Genomic DNA, 14506 nt, shown 5'->3' on the forward strand with positions numbered 1-14506 from the left:
CATATTCTGCATGTCTCTGAGGTTTTTGAAGTCCTTATATAACTTTAAGATCCATCCCGAAGTGCTTCAATTGCTGTTCCTCATCAGAACAGGACAGCTCTCAGTACAGTTTCAAAGAAAGCTTCTGATCCCAATTGGTCCAGCATTTCAGACTGTCCCACACAGGACTCCTATTAAGCCTGGAATTCTCAACATTTAGAAATTGGACCACAAATGCTATTCCAAGCTTGTTTAACTCTTTTCCCTAATTATGTTTGGGCCCTATAAAGGTATTATTCATCACAAATCAGCCAGAAGAAGCCTTAGGAAGAGAACGATGCTCCATTTCCCTTAAAGGAGAGGGGTAGGTGTTTTGGTTATTTTCTTGAGATATGAATGTTTATTTTCATTGGGAGTTGGTTATAAGTTATTGTTGATCTTACTCAGAGAGAAAATCAGGTTGGACTCAGGGATTTCTTTCTTTTCATTTATCTTTCTTTCATAGTTATGGAGATAACGGTCAAAAAGAAAGAAGGGGGAATATAGACCTATATAGGGATGGCAGGACAAAATGTAAATTATTGAACTTACTCCTCAACTTAAGGCCTTATCTGTTACTCACAAAAAGGGTTATTTTTAAATCATTGGTATAGTTTTTTTGTATACTGATGCAAAATAAGTTCAATTTTGACACAGTACAGAATTCAAATTCAAGATTATTCTTCACACACAAAAAAAATATACTGCTACTCTAATAGGAAGTATTGTACCCATATAACTCAATCATAGTACAAGCTCTCCTTCCAGTACTTTGAAGGTGCTATTACAGTTTGTTTAGGATAATTACATAATACAAGTAAATTGTTAGTTTATCAACTCATGTCCCATATCTATTAGTAGTCTGTATTCATGACAAGAATATACACCTAGGTTTTAACAGATAGATAGGATTCTATAGATAGATAAGGTAACCCTTATTTCTTAACACTAGTTTATTTGTTTGGAAGTGTTCAATACCTTTACTTTTTTTTTTTCAAATTTTTCCATTTCTGTGAACTGCATAATTTTAATTTTCATACGATTTTAATGTAATTTGTATAATCTGTATATATCAGTTATTAAAATATAGAATTTTCCACAATATTAATTTTGTCAATCTATGAGCATAGAAACTCATTTTCCTATCCTTTCTTACTGTTTTTCAATAAGCATACAAGGTAAATTAGTTTCCTGTGTAATGTCTGTATATACCCACGTAACCTTTCTCTAGCATCCTCCTCCCACACCTTGCTGGCTCCATTTTTTCCCATGGTAGACCTCATCTGTTTTCATGTCCCTTCTATTATACTATATATTACTCCCTGCACACTTTCTTACTTTTCCCTACACACTTTAGGACCATTATCCTCTCTATCGTATTCCTTTTTTTAGTTTCATGGTCTATTCCTATAATTGTATACACACATAAGGATATATTTAAAAATAAAGATCTAAGTATCCATGTATGAGAGAAATCAAGGAAAATTGGTCTTTGTAAGTGTAGGTAACTTTGCTCACTATACTAAGCATAATGTCCATCCATTGTGAGCATGGAACATCTTTCAATCTAGTGTCTTCTATTTTACTTTTCCTTGTGATATTCAAGATCTTTACTCTATTTTTATAATTATAACAAGAACTCTTTAGAAAGCATGAAGAAGATTGATTGCCTCAGAATCAATTCTGTCTGTGAAAGGTTGCTTTTGGTACATAAAAAGATTAGTGGGTTTTGTGGGGTAATTTTGTATTTAGTTATTTGTTGACAGGGTTTGCCTCATATTAATGCTGGACAGTTGAAGATCTCTGGAACTTTGTCAAGCAAAGCCTCTATGACTTATCCTCATGTCTGCGACCCTTATCTTGTTCTAATATCAGGGTAGTATTGACTTTGAATAGAGTCTGAAAATGCTCACACCCTTTATATTTTTTGAGATAGTCTGAAAAGCACTGGTGTTAGGTCTTCATTAATGAGTAATAAAATACATCAGTGAATCCATCTGGCTCTGTGCCTTTCTTACATGGGATAATCTTCATTGATTCAATAACATTGCTCACAGATTTATTTAGGTTGCATGAATTGTTTTGGTTCAATGTCAATAGATCATACATGTGTAAACATTTTGTCATTTTATGTTTTCCCCTTTATTTAAATGTACAATTTCAAAACGTTCCCTGAAGCATCTGTTTTTCTGAAATCTGTGCATTGAAATATACACATTCAAAAATGCAGCAATCTGTATGAGCATGCAAGCATCTTATTAAAATGCTAATATTATTGAGGAATCTCAATATATTCACTTAGCATGTAATCTAATTTTTATTCCCAGCAACACTGTGCAAGGTTCCATTATGGCACATCTCATAAGGATTGGTAATCTTTTGCTGTTGTGATGAAAACACTATATTTTATCTAAACACACTGGTAGAAGGAAAATATTAAGTAATAATTATAAATTTTACACAGGGTGCCATTGTTTGCTTTCTTCACACATTGGGTAGTAGGAGATGAGGCAGTGATCCTAAAGTTTGCCAATTGTCCATTTCCATAAGAATTCTCTTGAGGCACTAATATATGAAAAATTATGGTAATTATAGAAATAAAGAAAATACTATGAAGTAAAATTACAAAATGTAAAAAAAAAAAAAAAAAAAAAAAAAAAGCCTTCTCAGGTATGGTCACCAAGAATTGTTTGAAAATTTAGTGGCATGACAATGATTCCTCTACTTAGTAATTACCACTAGATTATCTGACTATATTTCTGATGGAAAAATCTCTACAGCCTAAGGTCTAGGGCTTGGGACATTATGGAACTGGAAGTCACATATTAGCAAAGTGAGTGACAGCTTGGTGTATCCTGGTTTCTCATTAGCTAAATCTTCATTCACATTCTAAAATAGGGTCTTAATTCTTTAGTCTAGCATCTCTGCCTCTCAGATTTCTGAGGTGTTGACTTTCTTTCTTTTTTTTTTTTTTTTTATTATTATTATTTTTTTTTATTAATTTATTCTTGTTACATCTCAATGTTTATCCCATCCCTTGTATCCTCCCCTTCCTCCCCCCCCCCCCATTTTCCCATTATTCCCCTCCCCTATGACTGTTCCTGAGGGGGATTACGTCCCCCTATATTCTCATAGGGTATCAAGTCTCTTCTTGGCTACTGCTGTCCTTCCTCTGAGTGCCACCAGGTCTCCCCCTCCAGGGGACATGGTCAAATGTGAGGCACCAGAGTATGTGAGAAAGTCGTATCACACTCTCCACTCAACTGTGGAGAATATTCTGACCATTGGCTAGATCTGGGAAGGGGTTTAAAGTTTACCCTCCTGTATTGTCCTTGGTGGTGCCTTAGTTTGAGAGGGACCCCTGGCCAAATCTGCCTATCATTGTTCTACTTGTAGATTTCTAGGACCCTCTGGATCCTTTTATTTTGCTGTTCTCCCATGCGTCTCTCATTTAGAGTCCCAATAGGATGCCTTCCCCTCTGTCCCAGTTTCCTGGTAAGTGAAGGCTTTCGTGGGACATGCCCCTTGGGCTAGTATGCAGATATAAGTGAGTATATACCATTTGATTCTTTCTGCTTCTGGGTTAACTCACTCATTATGATCATTTCTAGCTCAATCCATTTATCCACAAATTTCGGGAATTCCTTGTTTTTAATAGCTGAGTAGTATTCCATAGTGTATATGTACCACAGTTTCTTTATCCACTCTTCTACTGAGGGACACTTAGGCTGTTTCCATGTTCTGGCTATTATGAATAAGGCTGCTATGAACATGGTTGAGCAAATTTTCTTGTTGTGTGCTGGAGCATCTTCTGGGTATATTCCAAGGAGTGGAATAGCTGGGTCTTGAGGAAGCCCTATTCCCATTTTTCTGAGATAGCACCAGATAGATTTCCAAAGTGGCTGTACTAGTTTGCATTCCCACCAGCAATGAAGGAGTGTTCCTCTCTCCCCACATCCTCGCCAGCATGTGGTGTCGCTTGAGGTTTTGATCTGATCAGTTGCTTTAATCACTTGTTCTGAAACAAAAATTATTCTGAACATCTCTGTTTGAGCTGCTTTTGTTCTTCAGGTCTTTTGTCCTTTATATCCCCTGGGTGACCGTAGACACTCAGTGGACCACACTAATTAGATGCTTCTATTACTGGGGGAAAACAATATAAGGCTCTTTGTTTTGGAAAAGGTGATACTCTTGGTCAGAAAGTGAAGTTATCTATCCTCATATGTAGAAAGTCTCCCACTTACTGCCTTACCACATAAACAAAACACTTCTGTGAACAGACAGTTCACAGTAGAGCAGATATCAATCCAGTCTACCTATGGACAGAGGATCTGCCTGAATATTGTCATAAATTATTTGGCCTCATATTAAGCTACAATTTAGTTCTTGACATATTTGCTTCCCATGTTTGAGAAGAAGCAGAGAGAAAAGGATCAAATGAACATATGTGACTTTTGCCCATGCTTTTTGAGATGTTTACAGAAGACTCCATGCTGGATATGGGATAAAGGTAGAATGTTTATCACAAAAAAATAGAGGAGAAAAGTGCATGATATTTTCATATTTTATATTGTATATTCCTTTCTTTTCTTATTCTTTTAGTATTTCATATTGATAAATTTTTAACTTATGCTCTCCACTTCTATGCATTATATAGTCTTCATTTATGTCAAAACATCAGTTAAAGTAATTCTTGTTTTTCTCCTGGGGAATTACAGATATCATAAATTAAAGCTTCCTGTTCTCCCATAGTCCTTTAAAAGTGATTTCCATCTGAGGACAAACTCAGATGACCAATTCAGGAAAGAGTTTCATTACCTTTCCTGGCAAACAGCGCTGACATTTCCATTCTTGAGTATGAGTCATCACTTGGGTTCAAAGTAGAGTTGTCTGTTTGGGTTTTTTCTTCTTCTCTTATTTATATATTTTGATAAACAATAAGTTACCTAAAGTGGGCCCCAGACTATTGCTGCATCCAATTTCCATGGAAGGGTGGGAGGCTCGTGGGACACTACTCTTTACTAGATATCGATAGATTCTGAGAAAGGAAGAAAGATTGTCTCCAGTTGCAGACCTACTGCTGAGCACACCAGCCTCTAACAGAGTGTTCCAGACCTAGAGCTACACAGGGGGACCTGATTAAGCTAAGTTGGTAGGAAAAATTAATAGATATGAACATTAAAGAAATTTGGAGGATGTGTAAGCAGGTAGGTAGAAGATGCTGACTGATGAGGATAAGGAAGGTCAGTATGCATTCTATACATATATAAAATTATTTAAGAATAAGTTTAAATAAGAAAAAGAACAAGTTTAAGCAAGCAAAGATTTTATATTTTTAAAATAAACTTTGACAATTATGAGAATAATGCAAGCCAGAAAAAACAAGATGTATCAGTAATTTTTAAAAATTCAGAACAAAGTAAGGAAGCAATGCAAAAGGGCTAAAAGCACAAATATCTTTCAGCATATGTCCATTTCGTGGCACTAACTTCCCATATGGAAGTTAGTGAGAACACGTCTCTGCAGCTTATTTGAATCACTATGCACTCCCACGGGTTTGCTCCAACTATTCCTTTCTTGGTTATGCACTGTCAAAGTAAATTTAGGGCTAAATGATAAAGTGGCATTAAATATGTAAGCATAAGAAACGTTCTGTACCTAGTCTCTACGGGAAATTTTGAAAATCTCACTGTGAAACAAAAAATGTGTTTTGGTTTGTATTTGAGTCATTGCCTTACACACCAGGATACCCCTTTTCCTTAAAAATTACTTTTGCCCCTCTCCTGCCCTCTAGGTAATAGTCAACCCGTGGTCAGCCTTTCACAAGTTGATGGATGGAGGAAATCATTCAGTGGTGTCAGAGTTTTTGTTGATGGGTCTCACCAACTCATGGAGAATTCAGATCCTTCTTTTTCTGTTCTTCACAGTATTCTATGTCGCAAGCATGATGGGAAACCTTCTCGTTGTGCTCACGATCATCTCCGACCGTCACCTGCATTCCCCCATGTACCTCCTGCTGGCAAACCTCTCCTTCATTGATACAGGAGTGTCCAGCATAGCTACTCCAAAGATGATTTGTGACCTCTTCAGAAAGCACAAAGTCATCTCCTTGAATGGGTGCATCACTCAGATGTTCTTCATTCACACTGTTGGAGGGACAGAGATGGTGCTGCTAATAGTCATGGCCTATGACCGGTACATTGCTATCTGTAAGCCCCTCCACTACCTGACCATTATGAGTCTCAGAATGTGTATTTTTCTTTTGGCTCTTGCATGGACCATTGGCCTTATCCATTCTGTGGCCCAATTGGCTTTTGTTGTAAATTTACCCTTCTGTGGATCTAATCAAATGGACAGCTTTTATTGTGATTTTCCTCGATTCATCAAACTTGCATGTACAGACACATACAGACTGGAGTTCCTGGTCACTGCCAACAGCGGCTTCATCTCCATGGCCACTTTTTTCATCCTCATTGTGTCTTACATCTTCATCCTGGTCACAGTTCGCAAGCATTCCTCGGGTGCTTCCTCCAAGGCCCTCTCCACTCTCTCAGCGCACATCACTGTGGTGGTTTTCTTCTTTGGTCCTTGCATTATCGTGTATGTGTGGCCTTTCCCTACTTTACCCATAGATAAATTTCTAGCTATATTTGATGCCATTATCACTCCTTTAATGAATCCTGTCATTTATACACTTAGAAATCAGGAAATGAAGGTTGCAATGAAGAGACTCTTTGTTAAGGCTTTAAGTTTCAAAACGTCTTTCATTAACAGTTCAAGAGATTCTGATTAAAATAGAATACTTTTGAGAGTAAAAACAATTTTATTCTGTAATGAGATGTCTTTCCTAAAAACATATACATGTGAGAAACATTGAATGGAAACAGCAGCGTGTATTTACATGGTATATGGTATGTATACATGTGTATATGTTTGTATGTGTGTACATATGTATATAATTTATATGTATAGGTAAAAAGAATAAAAGAAGATGAGTACTTGAATTTGATAGTGAAGGCTTGTCAGACATGAGATGGGTATGGGGTAAACAAAAGAAAGAGATAGCTTGATTATATTTTGATTAAGGACTTTCGATTCTATGCTAACAAACAACTTCAAAAGTCACTTCAATTTAGTGTTTTAAATAGCACTGTAAAGTGCCTCCGGAAATACTCTCTGCAGATCTGAAGTTCTTACTTAAGAATTCTGAGCATTGTGAAAGTGCTGAGAAGTAAGTTGAGGCTAAAATGCGGTTTATGTCAGATTCTGTCTCTATGGAACTGATTGTGACTGCTGGAACCTCATGCTCTGCACACACTTTGTTATCATCTCAAATGTTGGAAAAATCTCTTTGACTCTGGCCCTCAGGGACATAGGTCCCTCTTCTAATCTGCACATCGGCCTTGATTCATGCCTCAGTGTCTGTACAGATGCAGAAACACACAAAATAAAGATCTGTAGGTGGATAAATTCAAGGATTCAAGACTGTTATCGTCTGAGTTAGTTCAGTTAGAGGAAGATTTGACTTTTTCTAACAGTTTAAATGTAGTAATGATTGAAAAGTAAGCTGTTGTCAATTATGGAGAAAAAGTGAAAACTAATAATACTAGTCATTACATAATTTTTGACACTAGAAGCTGCAAATTCCTACTGTACTTTATGTATATGAAAACTATCTTACCTCTCCTTTTACAGTCATTGCTTTAGCAAAGAAATATGAGTGGCTTCTATGTCATTATAAATGCTTTGAATATTTTGTAGCTAAAGGTGAAAATTCTGATTTATCAATAAAATGCAAAATAATAATATTATTTTAAACTTTGTTTATAACTATATAAGAAGAATATAAATTAGAATACAAAAATCATGACAAAATATTAATAAAAATATAAAATATTAGGAGGAAATAGATTATGTTTTTCATATAATATATTATTTATTTTACATGTAATCCATGAAGTTATTATAAACTTTAGGGAGTGTACCTCACAACCTGTGTTATCAGGTGATTCAAACCAGGTGTCTCCTGAATACATGATTTTTCAAGTCTGGATTATAGAACTTATATTCTCCACCGTTAAGTGGTGAAGGAGATCTGACTTTCACACAAACTCTGGTGCCCCATATTTGACCACGTCCCTTGGAAGGGGACGCCTGGTGGCACTCAGAGGAAGGATAATAGGTCACCAAAAAGAGACTTGTTACCCTATGAGCATATACAGGGGGAGGAGGTTCCCCCTCAGTCACAGACATAGGGGAGGGGAGTAGGAGGGGAAGCAGGAGGGAGGGAGGAATGGGAGGATACAAGGGATGGGCTAACAACTGAGATGTAATATGAATAAATTAATAATAAAAAATAATAATAAAATAAAATAATATATAAAAAAAGAGAAAAAAAGAAAATGACTTGCCACGCATGAGCTTCCAAATGATCTACAGCACACCTTGTGGTAAACTATGGGAAAAACAGTAGAAGGACTAGGCTGAGATCTTCAACCAGTACCATCCATTGATGTCTTACACAAGCACTCTACTGAGCCTCAGCTGCAGCATCAGAGTATCTTGAATTAAAAATAGATGAGCTGGTCCTCGTCTTTAGTGCCAACTATTTTAAAACCCCTCTGAAATATGTTCCAAAGGCTCCAGTGCCAGCTTCTGTCTTGAACTCCAGACAATAATATTGAAAGAAAAACTCCATGTATAGCATACTAATAAGATTGTCACTTTTCTATAATCCCATGTTTCCTGTGCTTCTCCCTAACTTGGCATAACTAATCAATCTTAGTTGCAAAAAATACCTAGATTCTGTTTCCCCTTTGCTAGAATCCTTGTTCCTTGTTTTGATCTGGTTTGGCATTTCTTAGCTTTGGCTTCTGGTTTTGCCTACACACACACATAGATATACACACATGCACAAATGCACACATACAAACCCACATACACACACAAACACACATATACATACACACACATGAACACACAAACACATATACATACACAAACACTCATATACATACACATAAATACACATATAGACAAACACACATGCAAATACAGAAAAACACATACATATACATGGACAGACCCATGCCCATACACACATACACACACAAACACAAATACACACAAACAAGGAAAAACACATACATACAGAGACAGACACATGCTCATACACACATACACATACAAACACAAATACATACAACCACACAAAAAACACATGCATACACACAGATACACACACATTCATACATACATACAAACACATACACACAACAACAACAACACAGTGCAGCACAATGGGAATTAAACCCAGGACTTCTTACAAGCTAGGCATTCATTACGACAGTGACATAAATCTCCACACTCTGCACAAGGAACTGAACCCAGGACTTGTTTGTGTTAGGCAACTACTTCGCCAGTGTCCCCAGTTCTCCTCTATCAGTTCTTTCTAACATTGCAAGTGTGTCTTTTCATCTCTTTTTTTTCATTTATTTATTAATATAATTTCTTTATAGCCTAATAGCAGCCCCCTCCCTCCTCTCCTCCTAATCTTGCCCTCATTACTCCTTTCCCTGTTCCCCTCTCTCTTTTTTCTCGGAGAAAGGAAGGGCCCCAAGGAGTATCAGCCTACCCAGACTTCCCAAGTCATAACAAGACTAAGCACATCCTCTCCCACTGGGGCCCAAGAAGGGATCCAAAGGCAGGCAGGTAAGGAACCCACTGATGACCAAGCTGCATATCTGCTACATATGTGTAGGGGGTCTAGGTCCAATCCATGAATTCTCTTTGGTTAGTCTTTGTCAGCCCCCAAGCACCCAAGTTAGTTGACTCTGTAGGTCTTCTTCTGGTGTCCTCGGCCCACCAGCTCTCTCTCTCTTTTTCCTCCCACTCTTCAACATAACTCCCCAAGCTCTGCCTATTATTTGGCTTTTGGTCTTTGCATCTTTTTCATGACCTTCTGGATGAAGCCTCTCAGAAGACAGTTATACAAGGTTCCTGTCTGCAAGAATAGCAGAGTATCATTAAGAGTGACAGGGGTTGGCTCTCTCCCATAGGGTAGGTCTCAAGTTGGGCCAATGTTTGCTTGGTCACTCCCTCAATCTCTGCTCCATATTTACCCCTACACTTCATGTAGGCAGAACAAATTTTGGTCCTAAGATTTTATAGGTTGTGTCCCCCTCCCTCTACTGGAAGTTTTACCTAGCTACAGGAGGTGGCCTCTTCAGGCTCCTTAGCCCCCACTGCTAGAAGTCTCAGCTAGAGTCATCACCTTAGACTTCCAGGAGCTTTCCCTGTCCCAAAGATGCCACCCACGGATTTCCATTCTCTCTCCCTGTCCTACCCCTCATCCTCCACCCACCATTTCTCCACACACCTGATCCCTACCCCTGATACCCTCTCCAACCTCTCTCCTATCCATTCAGAAATCTATTTTATTTCCTGTTCTGAGTAAGAGTTCTATTTTCTTTCCTGTTCTGAGTAGTCTTCCTTGGCTACTTTGGGTCTGTGAAATGTAGCATAATTATTCTGTACTTTCTAGCTAATATCCACTTATGAGTGAGTACATACTATGCCTATCTTTCTGGGTCTGGGTTGCCTCACTAGGGTTGATCTTCTCTAGTTCCATCCATTTGACTGCAAATTGCGGGATTTCCTTGTTTTTAATAGCTGAATAGAATTCCATTGTGTAACATTTTCTTTATCTGCTCTTCAATTGAGCGGCATCTAGGTTGTTTCCAGTTTCTGGCTATTACAAATAAAATTGCTCTGAACATAGTTGAGAAAGTGTCATTGTGGTACAATGGAGTGTCTTTAGGGTATACGTCCAGGAGTGGTATAGCTGGGTCTTGAGGTAGATCTTTTCCAAACTTTCTGAGAACCCTCCAGATTGATCTCATTTTTCAAGGTATTTCCACAGTCACTGTCTTACTCTTCACATCCTGATTTCCTCTCAGAATTGAGCCTCTTGGTAAATCCACCAAAGATTTTCTGTAAATATAATCATATGATTGTTCTTGATAGCCATCTACCATAGAAGGTCCAATTCTTCCACTCTTCCACATTTCTTCTATAGAAGTGATAAGACACTGGTGTTTGGATTAATGTGAATATACTGAGATTTCATGTTAGTAAAACATGTAAGCATTTTGACCCTAAGTCTGGTATTTGTGGCAGCAGTGAAGAGTTTCAAGTATTGGTATTTGGCACATAGAATCTATGATAACACAGCCCAAAATGAATTTATATCATTGTTGGTATACTTTTAAAAATTATTTTTATTTTGGGTTCCTTAAATCTCTTTCTCTATATGCCACCCCAGACCCTTCCAGCACCTCAACACCAGGTAGGGGAGAAAGAAGGTTAGTGGGGAACAGGGGTGTAGTATTCCTTAGCTGCTCCCTGTGGTTTGGGGTCATTTGGGTTCCTTGGTGCAAATCCAATCCTTACTTCAGGCTATCTTCAACTTTTTCTCATCAAACTGCATCAACAGCAAACAAGATCAGCCAGGGCTTGGGGGAGCACCAGCAGCCTTCTTCTTTCTTGGAGCCCCCAGTCTCTCTTTGGATATGGCTTCTATTCCCACTGGCAAAGATCACACCACACACATACACACAAGGTACCTCACAGCTGACAAATGTCATGAGCCCTTTCAGGAAACAACTATCAGCTGTGGACAAACAAGAGCAGCCCACATATCCCACACCTGTTATTAAAACAAAAACATGTTTACATGTAAACCAAAACTTCCACAACATATCAATGTTGGTGTGATGTTCTGTGGACTGTGTACAATTTACCCTTGTTCGTTCAAATGCTGATTTCTCTACCCCACTATCTAGTGTCAATTCAGACATTGCTTTATGTTTATTCTAAATATCTCCTGCCTCAAGTTTGTGTAACCATGCCACCATTTGTTCTCTGGATTGCCAATAAAAGTCAACTAGCCAATGCTGAGCAAGACAGAGAACAAGGTATGACATCATAGTCCAGTGAGGGGAGGAGAAAGAGAAAGGAGAAAAGGGATGCACCAAGAGAAGACTGAGAAAACAGCAGGAGAAGTTAACGGGACCTAGGAGATTAGTAAAAAGCAAGTATAATGTGGGAAATTTGAATGGGAGAAAGCTATCCTGAAAGGAGGTTGACGATGGAATGCTTATTGCACAGTGTTGTACTAGAGGCTAATTAAATCGTTCCTAGCTTTCCATGTAGTTATAACTGGTTAAGGATTAACTGATGATAACACTGAAATTATAAATCAGTATTAAACATAAACAACAACAAATCAACATATCACTGAACATGAGTCTGAAAAACAAGCAGAAAATACCTGTCAATATTCATGGTGGGATGCTACATTGTTATGAGAATTGGGAGAAAGAGCTTTATCCTAGGAGTCCCATGAGGTTATAGGAAGTAGGGGAATTTGTGAAAACCTTTTCTTTTTTTTTTAATATATTTTATTAATTTATTCACATTACATCTCAATTGTTATCCTATCCCTTGTATCCTCCCATTTTCCTCTTACTCCCCTCCCCTACGACTGTGACTGAGGAGGACCTCCTCCCCCTGTATATGCTCATAGGGTATCAAGTCTCTTCTTGGTAGCCTGCTATCCTTCCTCTGAGTGCCACCAGGCCTCCCCATCCAGGGAACGTGGTCAAATATGGGGCACCAGAGTTCATGTGAAAGTCAGTCCCCACTCTCCACTCAACTGTGGGGAATGTCTTGACCATTGCCTAGATCTAGGTAGGGGTTCGAAGTTTGCTGCACGTATTGTCCTTGGCTGGTGCCATAGTTTGAGCAGGACCCCTGGGCCCCGATCTGCCCATCATACTGTTCTACTTGTAGGTTTCTAGGACCCTCTGGGTCCTTTTATTTCTCCATTCTCCCTTGCTTCTCTCACCTAGAGTCCCAATAGGATGTCCTCCCCTCTATCCCACATTCCTGGTAATTGAAGGCTTTCATGGGACATGCCCCTTGGGCTAGTGTCTAGATATAAGTGCGTATATACCATTTGACTCTTTCTGCTTCTGGGTTAACTCATTCATTACGATCATTTCTAGTTCAATCCATTTGTCCACAAATTTCAGAAATTCCTTGTTTTTAATAGCTGAGTAGTATCCATAGTGTAAATGTACCAGTTTCTTTATCCATTCTTCTACTGAGGGACACTTAGGCTGTTTCCATGTTCTGGCTATTATGAATAAGGCAGCTATGAACATGGTTGAGCATATGTCCCTGTTGTGTGGTAGGGTATCTTCCGGGTATATTCCAAGGAGTGGAATAGCTGGGTCTTGAGGAAGCCCTATTCCCATTTTTCTGAGAAAGCGCCAGATAGATTTCCAAAGTGGTTGTACTAGTTTGCATTCCCACCAGCAATGAAGGAGTGTTCCTCTTTCTCCACATCCTCGCCAGCATATGGTGTCAGTTGAGGTACTGATCTTAGCCATTCTGATGGGTGTAAGATGGAATCTCAGAATTGTTTTGATTTGCATTTCCTTAATGACTAGGGATGTTGAGCATTTCTTTAAGTGTTTCTCACCCATTTGATATTCCTCTGTTGAAAATTCTCTGTTCAGTTCTGAGCCCCATTTCTCAAATGGGTTATTTGGTTTGGTGGTGTTTAATTTCTTGAGTTCTTTATAGAAAACCTTTTCTTTGTGCAGAACTAATGTATAACATACCCTTATACCAATGGCAGATATCAACTTGATAACATGATCTAAGAATTCATACAATTTTACTTTCTAAAACTGTCTGAAAAAATTGTCTGAAACCTGTAAACATGCTTTTTACTTTAAAAATTTTTTGAAGTGAACACTTTTTATATTTTTACTATAACTCTCAAAACCATATCTCTTTTACATCAAAACTCTATACACAGCAATGTCTACATTTTTAAATGGTTGCTAATAAATTCAGGGACACCCTGATGATTTTAACAACTTTATTATAAATATGTGAGGTATAAAACTTTGCCCTTTGGAAGATTTTTTTATTAATTTTTTATTAATTTATTCTTGCTACATCTCAATGGTTATCCCATCCCTTGTATCCTACCGTTCTTCCCTCCCTCCCATTTCCCCCTTATTCCCCTCCCCTATGACTGTTCCTGAGGGGGATTACCTCTCCCTGTATATGCTCATAGGGTATCAAGTCTCTTCTTGGTATCCTGCTGTCCTTCCTCTGAGTGCCACCAGGTCTCCCCCCTCCCAGGGGACATGGTCAAATATGAGGCACCAGAGTACGTGTGAAAGTCATACCCCACTCTCTACTCAACTGTGGAGAATGTTCTGCCCATTGGGTAGATCTGGGTAGGTGTTTAAAGTTTACTGCCTGTATTGTCCTTGGCTGGTGCCTTAGTTTGAGTAGGACCCCTGGGCCCAAATCTGCCTATCATAATGTTCTACTTGTAGGTTTCTAGGACCCTCTGGATCCTTCTACTTTGCTATTCTTCTGTGCTTCTCTCATCTAGAGTCCCAGT

General features: G+C 38.3%; 1 protein-coding gene across 1 annotated transcript; it reads left to right on the top strand.

Moving 5' to 3' along the window:
* Window positions 1-5848: 5848 nt before the first annotated feature.
* Window positions 5849-6811, top strand: LOC127187993 (olfactory receptor 4F3/4F16/4F29-like). Its single transcript, XM_051144321.1, has one exon. The coding sequence runs from the start codon at window positions 5849-5851 to the stop codon at window positions 6809-6811; it is 963 nt and encodes a 320-aa protein (XP_051000278.1).
* The last annotated feature ends 7695 nt before the right edge of the window (window positions 6812-14506 follow it).

Source organism: Acomys russatus, chromosome 4, assembly GCF_903995435.1.
Source record: "Acomys russatus chromosome 4, mAcoRus1.1, whole genome shotgun sequence".
Classification (NCBI taxonomy): domain Eukaryota; kingdom Metazoa; phylum Chordata; class Mammalia; order Rodentia; family Muridae; genus Acomys; species Acomys russatus.